Source organism: Hyla sarda, chromosome 6 (genome assembly GCF_029499605.1).
Source record: "Hyla sarda isolate aHylSar1 chromosome 6, aHylSar1.hap1, whole genome shotgun sequence".
NCBI classification, from domain to species: Eukaryota; Metazoa; Chordata; class Amphibia; order Anura; family Hylidae; genus Hyla; species Hyla sarda.
This window is the reverse complement of record NC_079194.1, coordinates 278967631-278982276: the sequence shown is the minus strand read 5'-3', so window position 1 is coordinate 278982276 and position 14646 is coordinate 278967631. Positions and strand designations below refer to the sequence as shown.

Sequence of the window (14646 nt, the reverse complement as noted above, 5' to 3'; positions counted from 1 at the left end):
GGGAGCCCGAACACATGATGGGGTGAATAGTTTCAAATTCCCTAGAGGAGATTATTTCTAACCCAACAACCATTGAACATAATTTGGCTACATGCAACTTTAAAAGGAGTAGTCAAGTCCTGAAAAACTTATCCCTTATCCTAAGAATAGGGGATAAGTTTCAGATTGCGGGGGGTCCGACCGCTGGGGCCCCCCACCATCTCCTGTACCTTTTTATCAGCCTGGGGGAAGGGGGGCGTGTTGACCACCTCATTACACCTCTATGGCAGAGCTGGAGCGCTGCCTTCGGCAATCTCCGGCTCTACCATATCGCTGTATTGAGGGGGCGTTTCAGCTATCGGTTTCCTGCGGTGGTCAACACGCCCCCTTCCCGCTGCCGGGGCCCCGTACAGGAGATGGCGGGGGGCCCCAGCGGTCGGACCTCCTTCCCCTGCGATCTGAAACTTATCCCCTATTCTTAGGATAGGGGATAATTTTTTTTTTTTATTTTTTTTTCAGGACTGGACTACTCCTTTAAGTTGTACCGAGCCATAATGTGACACCTGAGGCCATATTATACCACTGAATACTTTAGATGTCATATTTGACACATTTCACGTGATTCGTACCACGTTCCATTGGATACCGTATTATAGCGCTGTTGCTTCTAGAGCAGAATAGTTTTTTAAAAAGGTTCCATATGGAGCATTCAGATGCGCGCACACACACACACACACACACACACACACACACAGCTTATGGCTTATTCATTAGTCTTTATACAGTCCCTGTGAGACCTTACACTTGTCTGTCATATTAATTGTATTTAAACATTTTTTTTTTTCTTAGATACAATTATTGCCGTGAAGATGAAGAGATCTACAAAGACCTCTTTGACATTGCTAATGATTTATTACCAAACTTATTAAAAGAAGAAGCCACATCAGACAATCCAGTGAGTAACACAGTTCTGAATACCTCCATATCAGACAAGAATAGTAGTTGTGACCTTTTTTTGTTTCTTTCTCAGACTGAATCTGCACTTCAGGACCCTTCATGTTTTGCAAATCTTCTGCGTTTTTATGATGGGATATGTAAATGGGAAGAAGATAGCCCCACACCTGTGCTACATGTGGGGTGGGCAACATTCCTTGTCCAATCACTGGGCAGATTTGACGCACAGGTAAGCAGTACTGAATAAATCAGATGTATACTACAATTTGCAGTGTCTGAAATCTCCCAAGATCGCATACAGAACAACTGTGTGCTATAATGTCTTTCATACAAGTATTATTGTACAAGTATGTTATGGCTAAAACTGTAATGTATGTTTAAAAAATAACTTTACGTACGGATTTATTTCAGTTGATCCAGGAATGATTGTGAAGATTTATAAATATTTGAGTGTACATATATACCTATATTTAAAACGCACAGACATGGCAAAAGTTTTGATTGGTCTTAGTTCTGAAACCTAATGGTAAACATCAGAAGTAAGGAAACGGATAACGCACTCACCAGAGGCCCCTCGGGAATATTCAGGCTTTATTCAGCATGTAGACGATACACAACCCAGGAACACTGGGAGCTCGTGGTGGAACAGGCAGGGGGCGTTACGGGGGCGGCAACTAGTTTGACACACAGGTGCTTCTTCTGGCCCGCACAAGCGGCGCCATTAACCTTTTTAGATGCGAAGTTCAAAGTTGATCGCCGCATCTAAAGTGAAAGTACACTACTCCAGGCTAGCTCAGTCGGCTGTTCGGGAATGCCGCAGTGAAACCGCGGCGTCCCGAACAGCTGGAACACACAAGGAGGGTCCTTACCTTCCTCCTGTGTGTCCTATCACTGAATGACTGCTCAGTGCCTGAGATCCAGGCATGAGTAGTCAAGCGGCAGAATCACTAATCAATGTTGTCCCATCAACAATGATCAATGTAAAAGATCAGTGTGTGCAGTGTGTGGGGGGGGGGGGGGGGCTATAACATTGCAAAAAAATTTTTAATAAAGATCATCTAACCCCATCCCTAATAAGTTTGAATCCCCCCTCTTTTCCCATAAAAAAAATAAATAAATAAAACAGTGTAAATAAATATAAACATGTGGTATCGCCACGTGCGGAAATGTCCAAATTATAAAAATATATCGTTAACTAAACCTCACGGTCAATGGCGTACGCGCAAAAAAATTCCAGAGTCCAAAATAGCGTATTTTTGGTCACTTTTTATGTCATGAAAAAATGAATAAAAAGCATCAAAAAGTCCGATCAATACTAAAAACTTCAGATTAAGGCACAAAAAAATTAGCCCTCAGATCGCCCAGTACGCGGAAAAATAAAGTTTTAGGGGTCAGAAATGACAATTTTCAACTTATACATTTTCCTGCATGTAGTTATGATTTTTTCCAGAAGTGCGACAAAATCAAACCTATATAAATAGGGGATCATTTTAACCGTATGGACCTACAGATTAATGATGAGGTGTCATTTATACCAAAAAATTTACTACGTAGAAACGGAAGCCCCCAAAAGTTACAAAATGGTGGTGTTTTGTTTTTTTTTTTCTTAATTTTGTCGCACTTTTTTTTTTTTCGTTTCGCCGTTGATTTTTGGGTAAAATGACTGATGTCATTACAAAGTAGAATAATTGGTGGCACAAAAATAAGCAATCATATGGATTTTTAGGTGCAAAATTGAAAGAATGAGGATTTTTTATAAAGGTAAGGAGGAAAAAACAAAAGTGCAAAAAAACGGAAAAACCTTGAGTCCTTAACCCCTTAAGGACCACAGGTTTTTTCCGTTTTTGTACTTTCGTTTTTTCCTCCTTACCTTTTTAAAATCATAACTCTTTCAATTTTACAGAAGTACGACAAAATCAAAACTACATGCAGAAAAATTTATACATTTAAAATTGTCATCTTCTGACCCCTATGACATTTTTATTTTTCCACATATGGGGCGGTATGAGGGCTCATTTTTTGCGCCGTGATCTGAAGTTTTTATTGGTACAATTTTTTTGTGGTGTTCGGACTTTTTGATCGCTTTTTATTCATTTTTTCATGATATAAAAAGCGACCAAAAATACGTTATTTTGGACTTTAGAATTTTTTTGTGCACACGCCATTGACCGTGCGGTTTAATTAATGATATATTTTTATAGTTCGGACATTTACGCATGTGGCGATACCACATATGTTTATTTTTATTTACATGGTGTTTTATTTTATTTTTTTATGGGAAAAGGGGGGTGATTTGAACTTTTAAGGAAAGGGTTAAATCATTTAACTTTTTTTTTTTTTTATTATTATTTTTTTTTGCAGTGTTATAGGTCCCATAGGGACCTATAACACTGCACACACTGATTGCCAGCACTGTTCACTGAAAAGCCATAGCTTTATCGGCGGTCGATTGCTCAAGCCTGAATCTCAGGCTTGGAGCAATCAATTGCCGAGGGGACACGCCGGAGGCAGGTAAGAGGACCTCCGCTCGTGTCCCAGCTGATCGGGACACTGCATTTTCACTGCGGTAGTCCCGATCAGCCCCGCTGAGCAGCCGGGCAGCTTTCACTTTCGGTTTAGACGCATCGTTCAACTTTGAACACTGCATCTAAGGGGTTAATAGCGCGCGGCACCGCGATCGCTGCCGCAGACTATTAGCCCCGGGTCCTGGCTTCAGATACATGCTGGGACCGACCCGATATGATGCGGGGTCACCGCGTGACCCCGCGTTATATCGCGGAATCCGGCCAAGGACGTAAATATACGTCCTTGGTTGTTAAGGGGTTAAATTAGTTCTGAAACCTCCCATGATCATCAGAACAATGGGGAAGAAGCATGCTTCACTTCAGCGATTTCTGTTCTCCTTCATTGGACTGCACCATTATAAGTCTGCGGGGCCGTCCAGTAAATGAGAATGAAAATCTTCCCACTTGTTTGGGACGTGTCTCTGTAACATGTAAAGTTTTTTTTTTTTTTTTTTTTTAATATATATTTTTTTATTCATTTGTAACAGAAAAAATATTTGTAGCTTACAATCGTACTGGTAATGGGACAAATGCATATATTTAATACACTGAGCCTATACAAGGGGCATGTATAAACTAGTGTCATCATCTTCGCTCCCACCGGACGCCCTTCTGGTTGCCAGTACCTGATCCCACTATATGACCTTCACAGAGGATATGCTGCAGTCTTCCATTGAACATGTTGGAGTCTTTCTGATGTATACCTCAGATGGAAGGACTATAAAGTGGTATTTCCATCTGGGACATTCATGGCATGAAATGCATTCAGAAATTTTTCAGACCCTTTTACGTTTGATGTTTCGGCCTTTGCTAAAAAAAAAAAAATAATAATTATTATAAATAAAAATCTAATTTTCCCTGATCACTCTGCGTCAATACCCCATAATGACACAGTAATACAGATTTTTTTTTAAACAATGCATGGACATTACATTTTCATATCCTAGGACACTCTAAATTTAAATTCTGGGGCCCCCATTTCTCTTGATCCCCTCTGAGATGTTCCCTCTGACATTATTCTCATTTCAGGTGAGACAGCAGGTGACATTAGTGAACTCTGACTCTGCGAATGAAGATGAGGACTCTGATGATAACAGAAGAAGGGCGGCTCGCAGGGAGTCCAGGCCTGGGGAACCTGTTCAGCCTCTTCAGCGACCAAACCCAGAACAAAAAGAGGAGGAACCAGAAGGTGCCCAGGATCTCACTTTAAGTTTCCAGAGCCAGAAAATGAAAGGAATGAAAGAACTTTTAGTAGCTGCAAAAGTGAATTCAAGTGCTATAAAGCTGCAGCTCACTGCTCAGTCACAAGTGCAGCCTAAGAGAGCAAGAGGACCTGGGGCAAGAGACTACAACCTGGGATATCTTAAAAGGCAGCGCAAATCAGTTTAACAAATGGATGACTGAAATGTTTTATTTTTGGTACTTTTTTATTTTTTCATGTAGAAGTAATGTATTTAAGACTTGGCACATTAAACGGTCAGTCATTGGAAGTCACTTTGTCTTATTGGATAGATTATGTTGTTTGTGAGCAGCGTTGCACTATACAGTTCTTGCCACTAGGGGTCTCCCTTTCTGCTTATCTGTGATCCTCTGCAGGTTGTCAGAGCAAATATGTATCTAACAACTGTCTGTGTGAGACAGAATACAGCAAGTTAGGGTGGTCCCTGTCATCTCCTGTCTAAACGTTCTGCTCTCGTTCACTGTGCAGATTGGAATACAGAGCTGAACAGTGTAATCTCTGCTATCTAATGGCACAGCAGTCTCAGGTACAGCGCTGAAGCTGTGTCTAATATTATACTCCTATAGTATGAATTAGCCAAAAGAAGTTCTGTATCATTGATCTATCACTTAGATAAGTCTTAGAGAAGCAGCAGGACCTTATCACACTGTACTTTTCTATCTTTGCAAAGCCAGAGGCATCATGGGAAATTTAGGCTGTATTAGAAGCACCAAATCAGAGGGAAATAGGAATTAAGATGGCAGAGAACTCTTGCATTCCATATCAACCATTTATAAAGACGACCTACACAGGAACCTTTACTTTATTTAAAGTGTAGCTTTTCAAGATAAGCTGTTCTGTGTCTGTATGTGAGGAGTAGGGCTCTTTTTGGCAGTCAGACCCCATTGATAACTTGAATTGGGAAAATACCCCTTTTTTTATTTTATTTTAATCAACTGGTGCTAGAAAGTTAAACAGATTTGTAAATTACTTCTATTAAAAAATCTTTACCCTTCCAGTACTTTTTAGCGGCTGTATGCTACAGATAAAATTCTTCTTTTTTAATTTCTTTTGTCTTGTCCACAGTGCTCTCTGCTGACACCTCTGTCCGTGTCAGGAACTGTCCAAAGCAGCATAGGTTTACAATGGAGATTTTCTCCTGTTCTGGACAGTTCCTGAGACGGGCATCAGGTGTCAGCAGAGAGCACTGTGGACAAGACAAAAAAGAAATTCAAAAAGAAAATTTCCTCTGTAGCATACAGCTGCTAAAAAGTACTGGAAGGGTAAAGATTTTTAAATACATTTACAAATCTGTGTAACTTTCTAGCACCAGTTCATTTATTTAAAACATTTTCCACCGGCGTACCCCTTTTAAGGGTCTATTCACACGTACAGTATCCTGTGCAGATTTGATGTGCAGGATTTGTAACTGCAGATTGAAAGCTGTGCTCAGGCATTTACTTTACTTTACATTGCAATCTGAAGCAGAAAATCCTGTGCATAAAATCTGCGCAGGATACTGTACGTGTGAATACACCCTAAATATTTTTTTCCCAACCAGGGTGCCTTAAGCTGTTGCAAAACAACAACTACCAGTATTCATACACAATAGGGGAAATTTATCAAGTTGCCCATAGCAACCAATCAGATTGCTTCTTTCATTTTCCAGAGGCCTTGTTAAAACTGAAAGAAGCAATCTGATTGGTTGCTATGGGCAACTGGGCAGCTTTTCCTCTATAGAAACATAGAATGTGTCAGCAGATGAGAACCATTTGGCCCATCTAGTCTGCCCAGTAATCTGAATACTATGAATAGTCCCTGGCCCTATCTTATATGAAGGATAGCCTTATGCCTATCCCATGCATGTTTAAACTCCTTCACTGTATTTGCAGCGACCACTTCTGCAGGAAGGCTATTCCATGCATCCACCAGTCTCTCAGTAAAGTAATACTTCCTGATATTAATTTTAAACCTTTGCCCCTCTAATTTAAAACTATGTCCTCTTGTGGTAGTTTTTCTTCTTTTTATATATGGTCTCCTCCTTTACCATGTTGATTCCCTTTATGTATTTAAATGTCTCTATCATATCCCCTCTGTCTCTTCTTTCTTCTATACATGTTAAGGTCCTTTAACCTTTCCTGGTAAGTTTTATCCTGCAATCCATGCACTAGTTTAGTATCTTCTCTGAACTCTCTAGAGTATCTATATCCTTCTGGAGATACGGCCTCCAGTACTGTACACAATACTCCAAATGAGGTCTCACCAGTGTTCTGTACAGCAGCATGAGCACTTCTCTCTTTCTACTGCTTATACCTCTCCCTATACATCCAAGCATTCTGCTAGCGTTTCCTGCTGCTCTTACATTGTCTTCCTACCTTTAAGTCTTCTGAAATAATTACTCCTAAATCCCTCTCCTCAGATACTGAGGTCAGGGCTGTGTCAAATAATTTATATTCTGCCTGAGAATTTTTACGCCCCAGGTGCATTATCTTGCACTTATCCACATTAAATTTCAGTTGCCAGAGTTCTGACCATTCTTCTAGTTTGCCTAAATCCTTTTCCATTTGGCGGATCCCTCCAGGAACATCAACCCTGTTACATATCTTTGTGTCATCAGCAAAAACACATACCTTACCATTGAGACCTTCTGTAATATCGCTAATGAAGATATTAAACAATATTGGTCCCAGTACAGATCCCTGAGGTCCCCACTAGTGAAAAGACCTTGCTCTGAATATTCTCCATTGACTACAACCCTCTGTTGTCTGTCAATCAGCCACTGCCTAATCCACTCAACAATATTGGAGTCCAAGCTCAATGACTGTAGTTTATTGATAAGTCTTCTATGTGGGACAGTGTCAAAAGCCTTACTAAAATCTAGATATGCGATGTCTACTGCCCCTCCGCCATCTATTATTTTAGTTACCCAGTCAAAAAAATCAATAAGATTTGTTTGACATGATCTCTCTGAAGTAAACCCATGTTGTTTTTCATCTTGCAATTCATGGGATTTTAGATTGTTCCACAATCCTATACTTTAGTAGGGTTTCCATTAATTTCCCCACTATTGATGTCAGACTTACTGGTCTATAGTTGCTTGATTCCTCCTTACTACCTTTCTTGTGAATGGGCACAACATTTGCTAATTTCCAATCTTCCGGGACGGCTCTTGTTACCATTGATTGGTTAAATAAATCTGCTAACGGTTTTGCTAGTTCACCAATAAACTCTTAATAATTTTGGGTGTATCCCATCAGGCCCCTGTGATTTATTTGTCTTCACTTTAGAAAGCAAACGTAGAACCTCTTCCTCTGTAAAGACACATGCATCAAACTATTGCTTAGTTTTTCTCTCTAATGGAGGTCCTTTTCCTTTTTTTTTTTTCTTCTGTAAAAACTGAACAGAAGTATTCATTAAGGCAGTCGGCTAGCCCCTTATTCTCTTCTACATACCTTCCTTCCTTTGTTTTTAATTTAGTTATTCCTTGTTTTGATTTCCTTTTTTCATTTATATATCTGAAGAATGTCTTATCCTCTTTTTTCACAGACTTAGCTAGTTTTTCTTCTGCCTGTGCTTTAGAAGTTCTTATAACTTGCTTGGCCTCTTTCTGCCTAGTCTTGTAGATTTCCATATCTTCATTGCTCTGGGTTGTTTTAGAATTACGAAATGCTAGTTTTTTGTTTTTTATGATTTTGGCCACTTCTGCTGAGTACCACAGTGATCTCTTCCTTTTTCTGCTTTTACTGACAAGTCAAGTGCAATTTGCCTTCAATAAAGCGTCTTTTAAGTAGTCCCATTTCTCCTGAACTCCATGTAACTTGTTCCAGTCTGATAGGGACTCATTTATGACTAATCTCATTTTTGAAAAGTCTGTTTTTCTAAAATCTAAAACTTTTTTGTTTTTGTGTGGTGTGACTCCTTCACTGTTCTTATATTAAACCACACTGATTGGTGATCACTAGATCCCAAGCTTTCGCCAACAATAACATCCTATACCATGCATGGGTTTTGATAAATCTCTCCTCCACCCCCCTCCCCCATGACTGTTAATATCAATTGCAAGTGCTACCATGTGACAGATCAGTCCTGTGCATGTGAGTGTTGCAAAATAAATGTATACAGGTAGTGCATTGACCACACACAGTCACTAGTCGGCTATGTTTGGGACATTTTAATGGGTCTGTTTCCAGTATGCTGCACTACCTGTCAGCAATTTATCTTTAAGGTGCTCATTTCTCCAAATTACTGATGAAGTAACTAGATAAAGATTTCAGTCTCCTTTGGGATGATGCCACAAGGTTTGCACTCCTGGATTTGAGGATTTCCTGGCATTCTTCTTTGTAGGTTCTTTCATGCTCAGTCAGGTTAGATGGGGTCCATTGATAAGACAGACATTTTCACGTCTCATGAGTCTCCACGCCCCCTCAATGCAAGTATATGGGAGGGGGATGTCACGCCCCCTCCTATAGACTTACATTGAGGGGGCGTGGCTGTAATGTCACTAGGGGCTTGACCGACCCCGCAGCACGAAAACAGCCTACGGAACATTTCCTTCCGAACACTGGCCAGTGGAAGACCCCTTTTAACCCCTTAAGGACCCATGACATACCGGTACGTCATGAGTCCGCTCCCGTTCTATAATGCGTGGTCACGGGTCGGGCCTGGCCTCTAACAACGGCCGGGACCCGTGACTAATAGAGCGCGGCACTGATCGCTATTAACCCTTGAGACGCGGCGTTCAAAGTTGAACGCGTCTGAAGTGAAAGTAAATCATTGCCGGTTAGCTCAGGGGGCTGTTCGGGATGTGCGCTGCGAAATCGCGGCATCCCGAACAGCTGTGAGACAGCAGGAGTGTCCCCTTACCTTGCCTCCTGGTGTCTGATCGCTGAATGACTGCTCAGTGCCTGAGATCCAGGCATGAGCAGTCAAGTGGCAGAATCATTGACCATAGCAGGAGAGGTTTTCTATGGGGGATATGATTCTAATCTGGACAGTTCCTGACACAGACAGGGGTGTTGGCAGAGAGCACTGTGGTCAGACAGAAAAGTAATTCACAACTTTCTGTTTTATACAGCAGCTAATAAGTACTGAAAGGATTAAGATTTTTTTAATAGAAGTAATTTACAAATCCGTTCAACTTTCAGTCACCAGTTGATTTGAAGTACATTTGTACTTGTTTCCACCGGAGTTCCCCTTTAAGGGGAAATGAAATAGCACAGGGGATGATGAACTGGAAATGATGTGGCACAGGGGATAATAAATTGGGGGGATCAGCAAAGAAGGGGGGTGAGTGATGAGGCCAGCGGACGTACGGAAGAAAGAGACCACTGTTTAAACATCTGCTTCTGTGCTGTGGCTTCTGTAGGGGGGTGCAGTGGGGGGCCTGGGCCCCTTACTGGGGTATTGGCTGTACCCCCTGATGGTGGTTTTATCTCTCAATAGGAGTGTTTTGTCCCTTAACTCCTTGCCACAAAACGCCATTTATAAACGGCACTGCGGCACGGGAGGATTATGGAGCGAGCTCAGCAGCCAGGACCCGTGGCTAATACCAAACATCACCGTTCCGGTAGATGTCCTGCATTAACTCTTTAGACGTGGCGATCAAAGTTGATTGCAGCGTCTAAAGTGAAAGCTTCCCGGCAGCTCAGTCGGGCTGATCGGGACCATCGCGGTAAAATCGCAATGTCCCAATCAGCTAGAACGCATCGGGAGGGTGCCTTACCTGCCTCCTGCGCGTCAAATTGGCGATTGATTGCTCCAAGCCTGAAATCCAGGCTTGAGCAATCAACCGCTGATAACACTGATCAATGCAATGCAATGGCATTAATCAGTGTATTGAATCAATGTACTGCATGTTATAGCCCCCTATAAGGTAACATTCCCACACAACGTATTTGCTGCTGCGTATTTTATTTTCTCTGTTGAAGTCAATGGGTAGGAAAATACGCAGCAGCAAATACGCAGCAAAATACGTCGTGTGGGAATGTACCCTAAAACTATATAGTTAACTAATCTGCACGGTCAATGGCGTATGCGCAATTTTTGGTCACTTTTTATACCAAAAAAATTATAAAAAGTGATCAAAAAGTCTGATCAAAACAAAAATGGTACCAATAAAAACTTCAGATTCCGGCGCAAAACAATAGCCCTTATACCACCCCATATGTGGAAAAAAAAGTTATAGGGGTCAGAAGATGACAATTTTAAACGTATACATTTTCCTGCATGTAGTTAGGATTTTTTCCAGAAGTACAACAAAATCAAACCTATATAAGTAGGGGATCATTTTAACCATATGGACCTACAGAATAAAGATAAGGTGTCATTTTGACTGAAAAATGGACTGCGTAGAAATGGAAGCCCCCAAAATTTACAAAATGGCATTTTCTTCCGTTTTGCCACACAATTATTTTTTTTTCCGGTTTTGCCGTAGATTTTTGGGCAAAATGACTAATGTCATTCTACAAAGTAGAATTGGTGGCGCAAAAAATAAGCCATCATATTGATTTTTAGGTGCAAATATGAAGGGGTTAAGATTTTTATAAAGGAAGGAGGAAAAAAACGAAAGTGCAAAAACGGAAAACCGCTTGGTCCTTAAGGGGTTACTCCGCTCCCCAGCGTCTGCAAAATTCCACCTCACACCGGAACATTGAGTTCCTGGACGCTGTGTGCGGGCTTCCGTGTTCAGGCCCGCCCCCTTGTGATGTCACAGCCTGCCCCATCAATGAAAGTCTATGGGAAGGGAGCGCAACGGCCGTCATGAGGGGGGTGGGACGTGACGTAATGAGGGGGCGGGGGTGAACATGGAAACACGCACACAGCATTCAGGAACTCAACGTTCCAGACGCTGGGGAGCGGAGTAACCCTTTAATGGGTTAATAGGAGTGTTTTGTCCCCTATTAGGTGTGTCCGCTATTGGGAATGTCCCTTATTTGGAGGGGGCAAATACATTAAGTCTTATGGGACTCTGCTGGGGAATTAAAAATTGTCCCCTATTGGGAGGAGTCCACTAAGGGAGATTCTACTGTTCTAGGACATGGCTGCTTCTTTTTCTCCTCCATACAGAATAGACAGAACTGACTTGGGACATAAAAAGTGAGATGTCTCCAGTGGCAGGCCCGTACAACCCGGCCTGTTATGATATCGTTAACGTTTGCCGCCATTTTCACTCCACACAGTCGCAAAAAAAATAATGCGTTTTGCAAAATGGCGGCAACAGGCAGAACCACATGTACACAGGGAAAAAGAAAAGGGCCGGACAGGAACCACGCGCTGTGACAGGTCAGGACGCTAGGGGCCGCCACCACTTCCTCCTTTCTTTTATTCTCTTTCTTCGCATCAAACACCGCACGACCATAGAGCTGCGTCACAGGCGCGCGCGCCAATCGCGACACCGCCCCCCGCTTTCCGGCGGCGCTGACGTCACGTCCTTTCTTCGGACTCTCCGCCGGCGACGTTTCTAGCCAATCAGCGAACGCTCTTTACGGACCAATGTACGACGAAGTGGGCGGAGCAACCGAGTTTATAAAAGGTCCAGCTGTTAGCGTCAGCGCGCAGTCATTTTGGGTGAACTGAGAGCGGCTGAGGCGCGTGTGTGGACGTGACTGCGTTATGGGTAAGGAGGAGGCGGCCTGCTGTGTGTGTGTGTGTGACCTTTACGGCTGAGGGGTGACGGTAAAGCGGGGGTTTAGGGGTCCCCCCGCGGTGTATGCTGTAATTTCTCCTGTGGACGTGTGCTGCAGCCCTATATACAACACGAGCGGCTGTTCTATACCGGTACTAGGCCCGAAACGTGGCATAAAGTGGTTGCTATGGTGCAGACGTCTTTTCTGGAGGCTTCAGGTTCTCATCCAGTGGTCTCCACTATGGCCCTAAAAAAAAGTATAAAAAAAACCCCACCCCCAGCACCGAAACTGACCCTCCAGATGTTAAAGAACTACAACTCCCAGCAATGACTGTGTGGGCTTGCTGGGAGTTGTAGTTTTGCAACATCTGGCTGGGGGCAAAATTTGCAGATAGACTGTGTAGTAGTGCTTCTAAACCAGGGTGCCTCCAGCTGTTGCAAAACTACAACTCCCAGCATGCCCGGACAGCCGAAGGCTGTCCGGGCATGCTGGGAGCTGTAGTTTTGCAACAGCTGGAGGCACCCTGGTTGGGAAACACTGGTGTTGTAGAACCACCATATATATGTTCCTTCAGATGCAATGGGCCACAGGCTGCGCTTTCCAGATGATTGTTTCCCAACCAGAGTGCCAAAGGCTGTCCAGGCATGCTGGGAGTTGTAGTTTTGCAACAGCTGGAGGCACATTGGTGTAGTAGAACCTGCATATATATATGTTCCCTCAGATGTAATGGCCCACAGGCTATGCTTTCCAGATCATAGTTTCCCAAAAAGGGTGCCAAAGGCTGTCCAGGCATGCTGGGAGCTGTAGTTTTGCAACAGCTGGAGGCACCCTTTTTGGGAAACACTGGTGTAGTAGCTCCAGCACATATGTGCCCTCAGATGTTATGGGCCACAGGCTGCACTTTCCATTAGATAAGTGTTTCCCAACCAGCCTGCCAAAGGCTGTCCAGGCATGCTGGGAGTTGTAGTTTTGCAACAGCTGGAGGCACCCTGGTTGGGAAACACTGGTGTAGTAGATCCAGCACATATATGTGCCTTCAGATGTAATGGGCCACAGGCTGCACTTTCCATTAGATCAGTGTTTCCCGACCAGGGGACCAAAGGCTGTCTGGGCATGCTGATAGTTGTAGTTTTGCAACAGCTGGAGGCACCCTAGTTGGGAAACACTGCATAAGATCTATGTTCACTCTTGAAGAACCTGTTAAATTAGCCAAACCTGAGCGGACACACACACTAAAAATGCTGCAAGAGATCCTATTAAATAAATCGATGTCAGGTGAAAACCAGATTCAATGGGATCTGGCGCTGTCTGGCTAATTTTTTGCCTCCCATTGCGGATATGGACCCAACAGCAAAGAGCACCTTCGTTTTATTGTTTTCTTTGAGATGTGACCTTCATGCATGACTGTAGGCAATAGGTGTTCTGCTAAAATGACAATTTTATATTTGTCGCCCTAATACCTGAGCTGAGGCGGTCGTCTCCCCTCAGTAATTTGCTATGAGTGTTCGCCCGTCTCCAGTGCCCTAAAATAAATTGTGCACAGTGCTGCAAAATCTTACATTTTTATATTTTTTTTACAAATAAAACTTTATAGGTACAGGCTGGTGGGTGTCTCTGCTGGGATCCACATTGTTTCTGAGGCTTTGTACCGATTAACCCCTTAAGCCCTCCAGCCGATTAACCCCTTAAGGACCATGGACGTACGCGTACTTCTAAGCACCCTGGTAGTTAAGGACCAAGGACGTACGTCCGTGGGAATTTCGGTCCCTGCCGAGCGGGGACTGAACCGGGGCGACTGCTGATATCGATAAGCAGGCACCCCACGCAAATGCCCAGGGAAGTCATTAGACAACCCCCCCCCCCAATGTCGGCGATCTCCGCAAATCGCAAGTGAATTCACACTTGCGATTTTCGCGATTACGGGTCTATGGTGACCCGGAATATAAGGGGGATCGCGGTTGTCCAAGACACCCACAATCCCCAAAAGGGATAGGAGTGAGGTGGCAGGGGTGCCACCCCTCCTATCCCTACTATTGGTCATATAGACAGCTGTTTGGGCATGCTGGGATTTGTAGTTTTGCAACAGCTGGATGGCTACAGTTTGAGATCTTGCAAAACTACAACTCCTAGCATGCCCACACAACTGTTTGCTGTCTGGGCATGCTGGGATTTGTAGTTTTGCAACAGCTGGAGGGCCAAAGTTTGCAGTGGTCTCTACTCTAGTTCTCCAGATGTTGCAAAACTGCAAATCTCAGCATGCCCAAACAGCTGTCTTGGCATGCTGGGAGTTGTAGTTGCGTGCCTC

The 14646-nt window shown here is 43.2% G+C and overlaps 2 protein-coding genes across 7 annotated transcripts in view; both read left to right on the top strand.

Annotated features, from left to right (window-relative positions):
• The window catches only part of MEN1 (menin 1), a 34771-nt gene extending 29784 nt beyond the window's left edge, over nucleotides 1-4987 (top strand). For 2 of the 3 annotated variants that reach the window (XM_056527447.1, XM_056527449.1), the window contains 3 exons: nucleotides 829-934; nucleotides 1010-1162; nucleotides 4527-4987. In XM_056527447.1, the coding sequence (XP_056383422.1) occupies nucleotides 829-934; nucleotides 1010-1162; nucleotides 4527-4886 (619 nt within the window). In that variant the 3' untranslated portion in view covers nucleotides 4887-4987. Of the gene's footprint in view, nucleotides 1-828; nucleotides 1163-4526 lie in introns of all 3 variants that reach the window. The other variant, XM_056527448.1, reaches the window with a different exon arrangement.
• Nucleotides 4988-11623: 6636 nt separating this feature from the next.
• Nucleotides 11624-14646, top strand: part of SF1 (splicing factor 1) — a 46513-nt gene continuing 43490 nt past the window's right edge. Inside the window, exon 1 of one of the 4 annotated variants that reach the window (XM_056527443.1) lies at nucleotides 11624-12247. In XM_056527443.1, the coding sequence (XP_056383418.1) occupies nucleotides 12208-12247 (40 nt within the window). In that variant the 5' untranslated portion in view covers nucleotides 11624-12207. Of the gene's footprint in view, nucleotides 12332-12368; nucleotides 12493-14646 lie in introns of those variants that run through there. The other 3 variants (XM_056527444.1, XM_056527446.1, XM_056527445.1) reach the window with 3 other exon arrangements.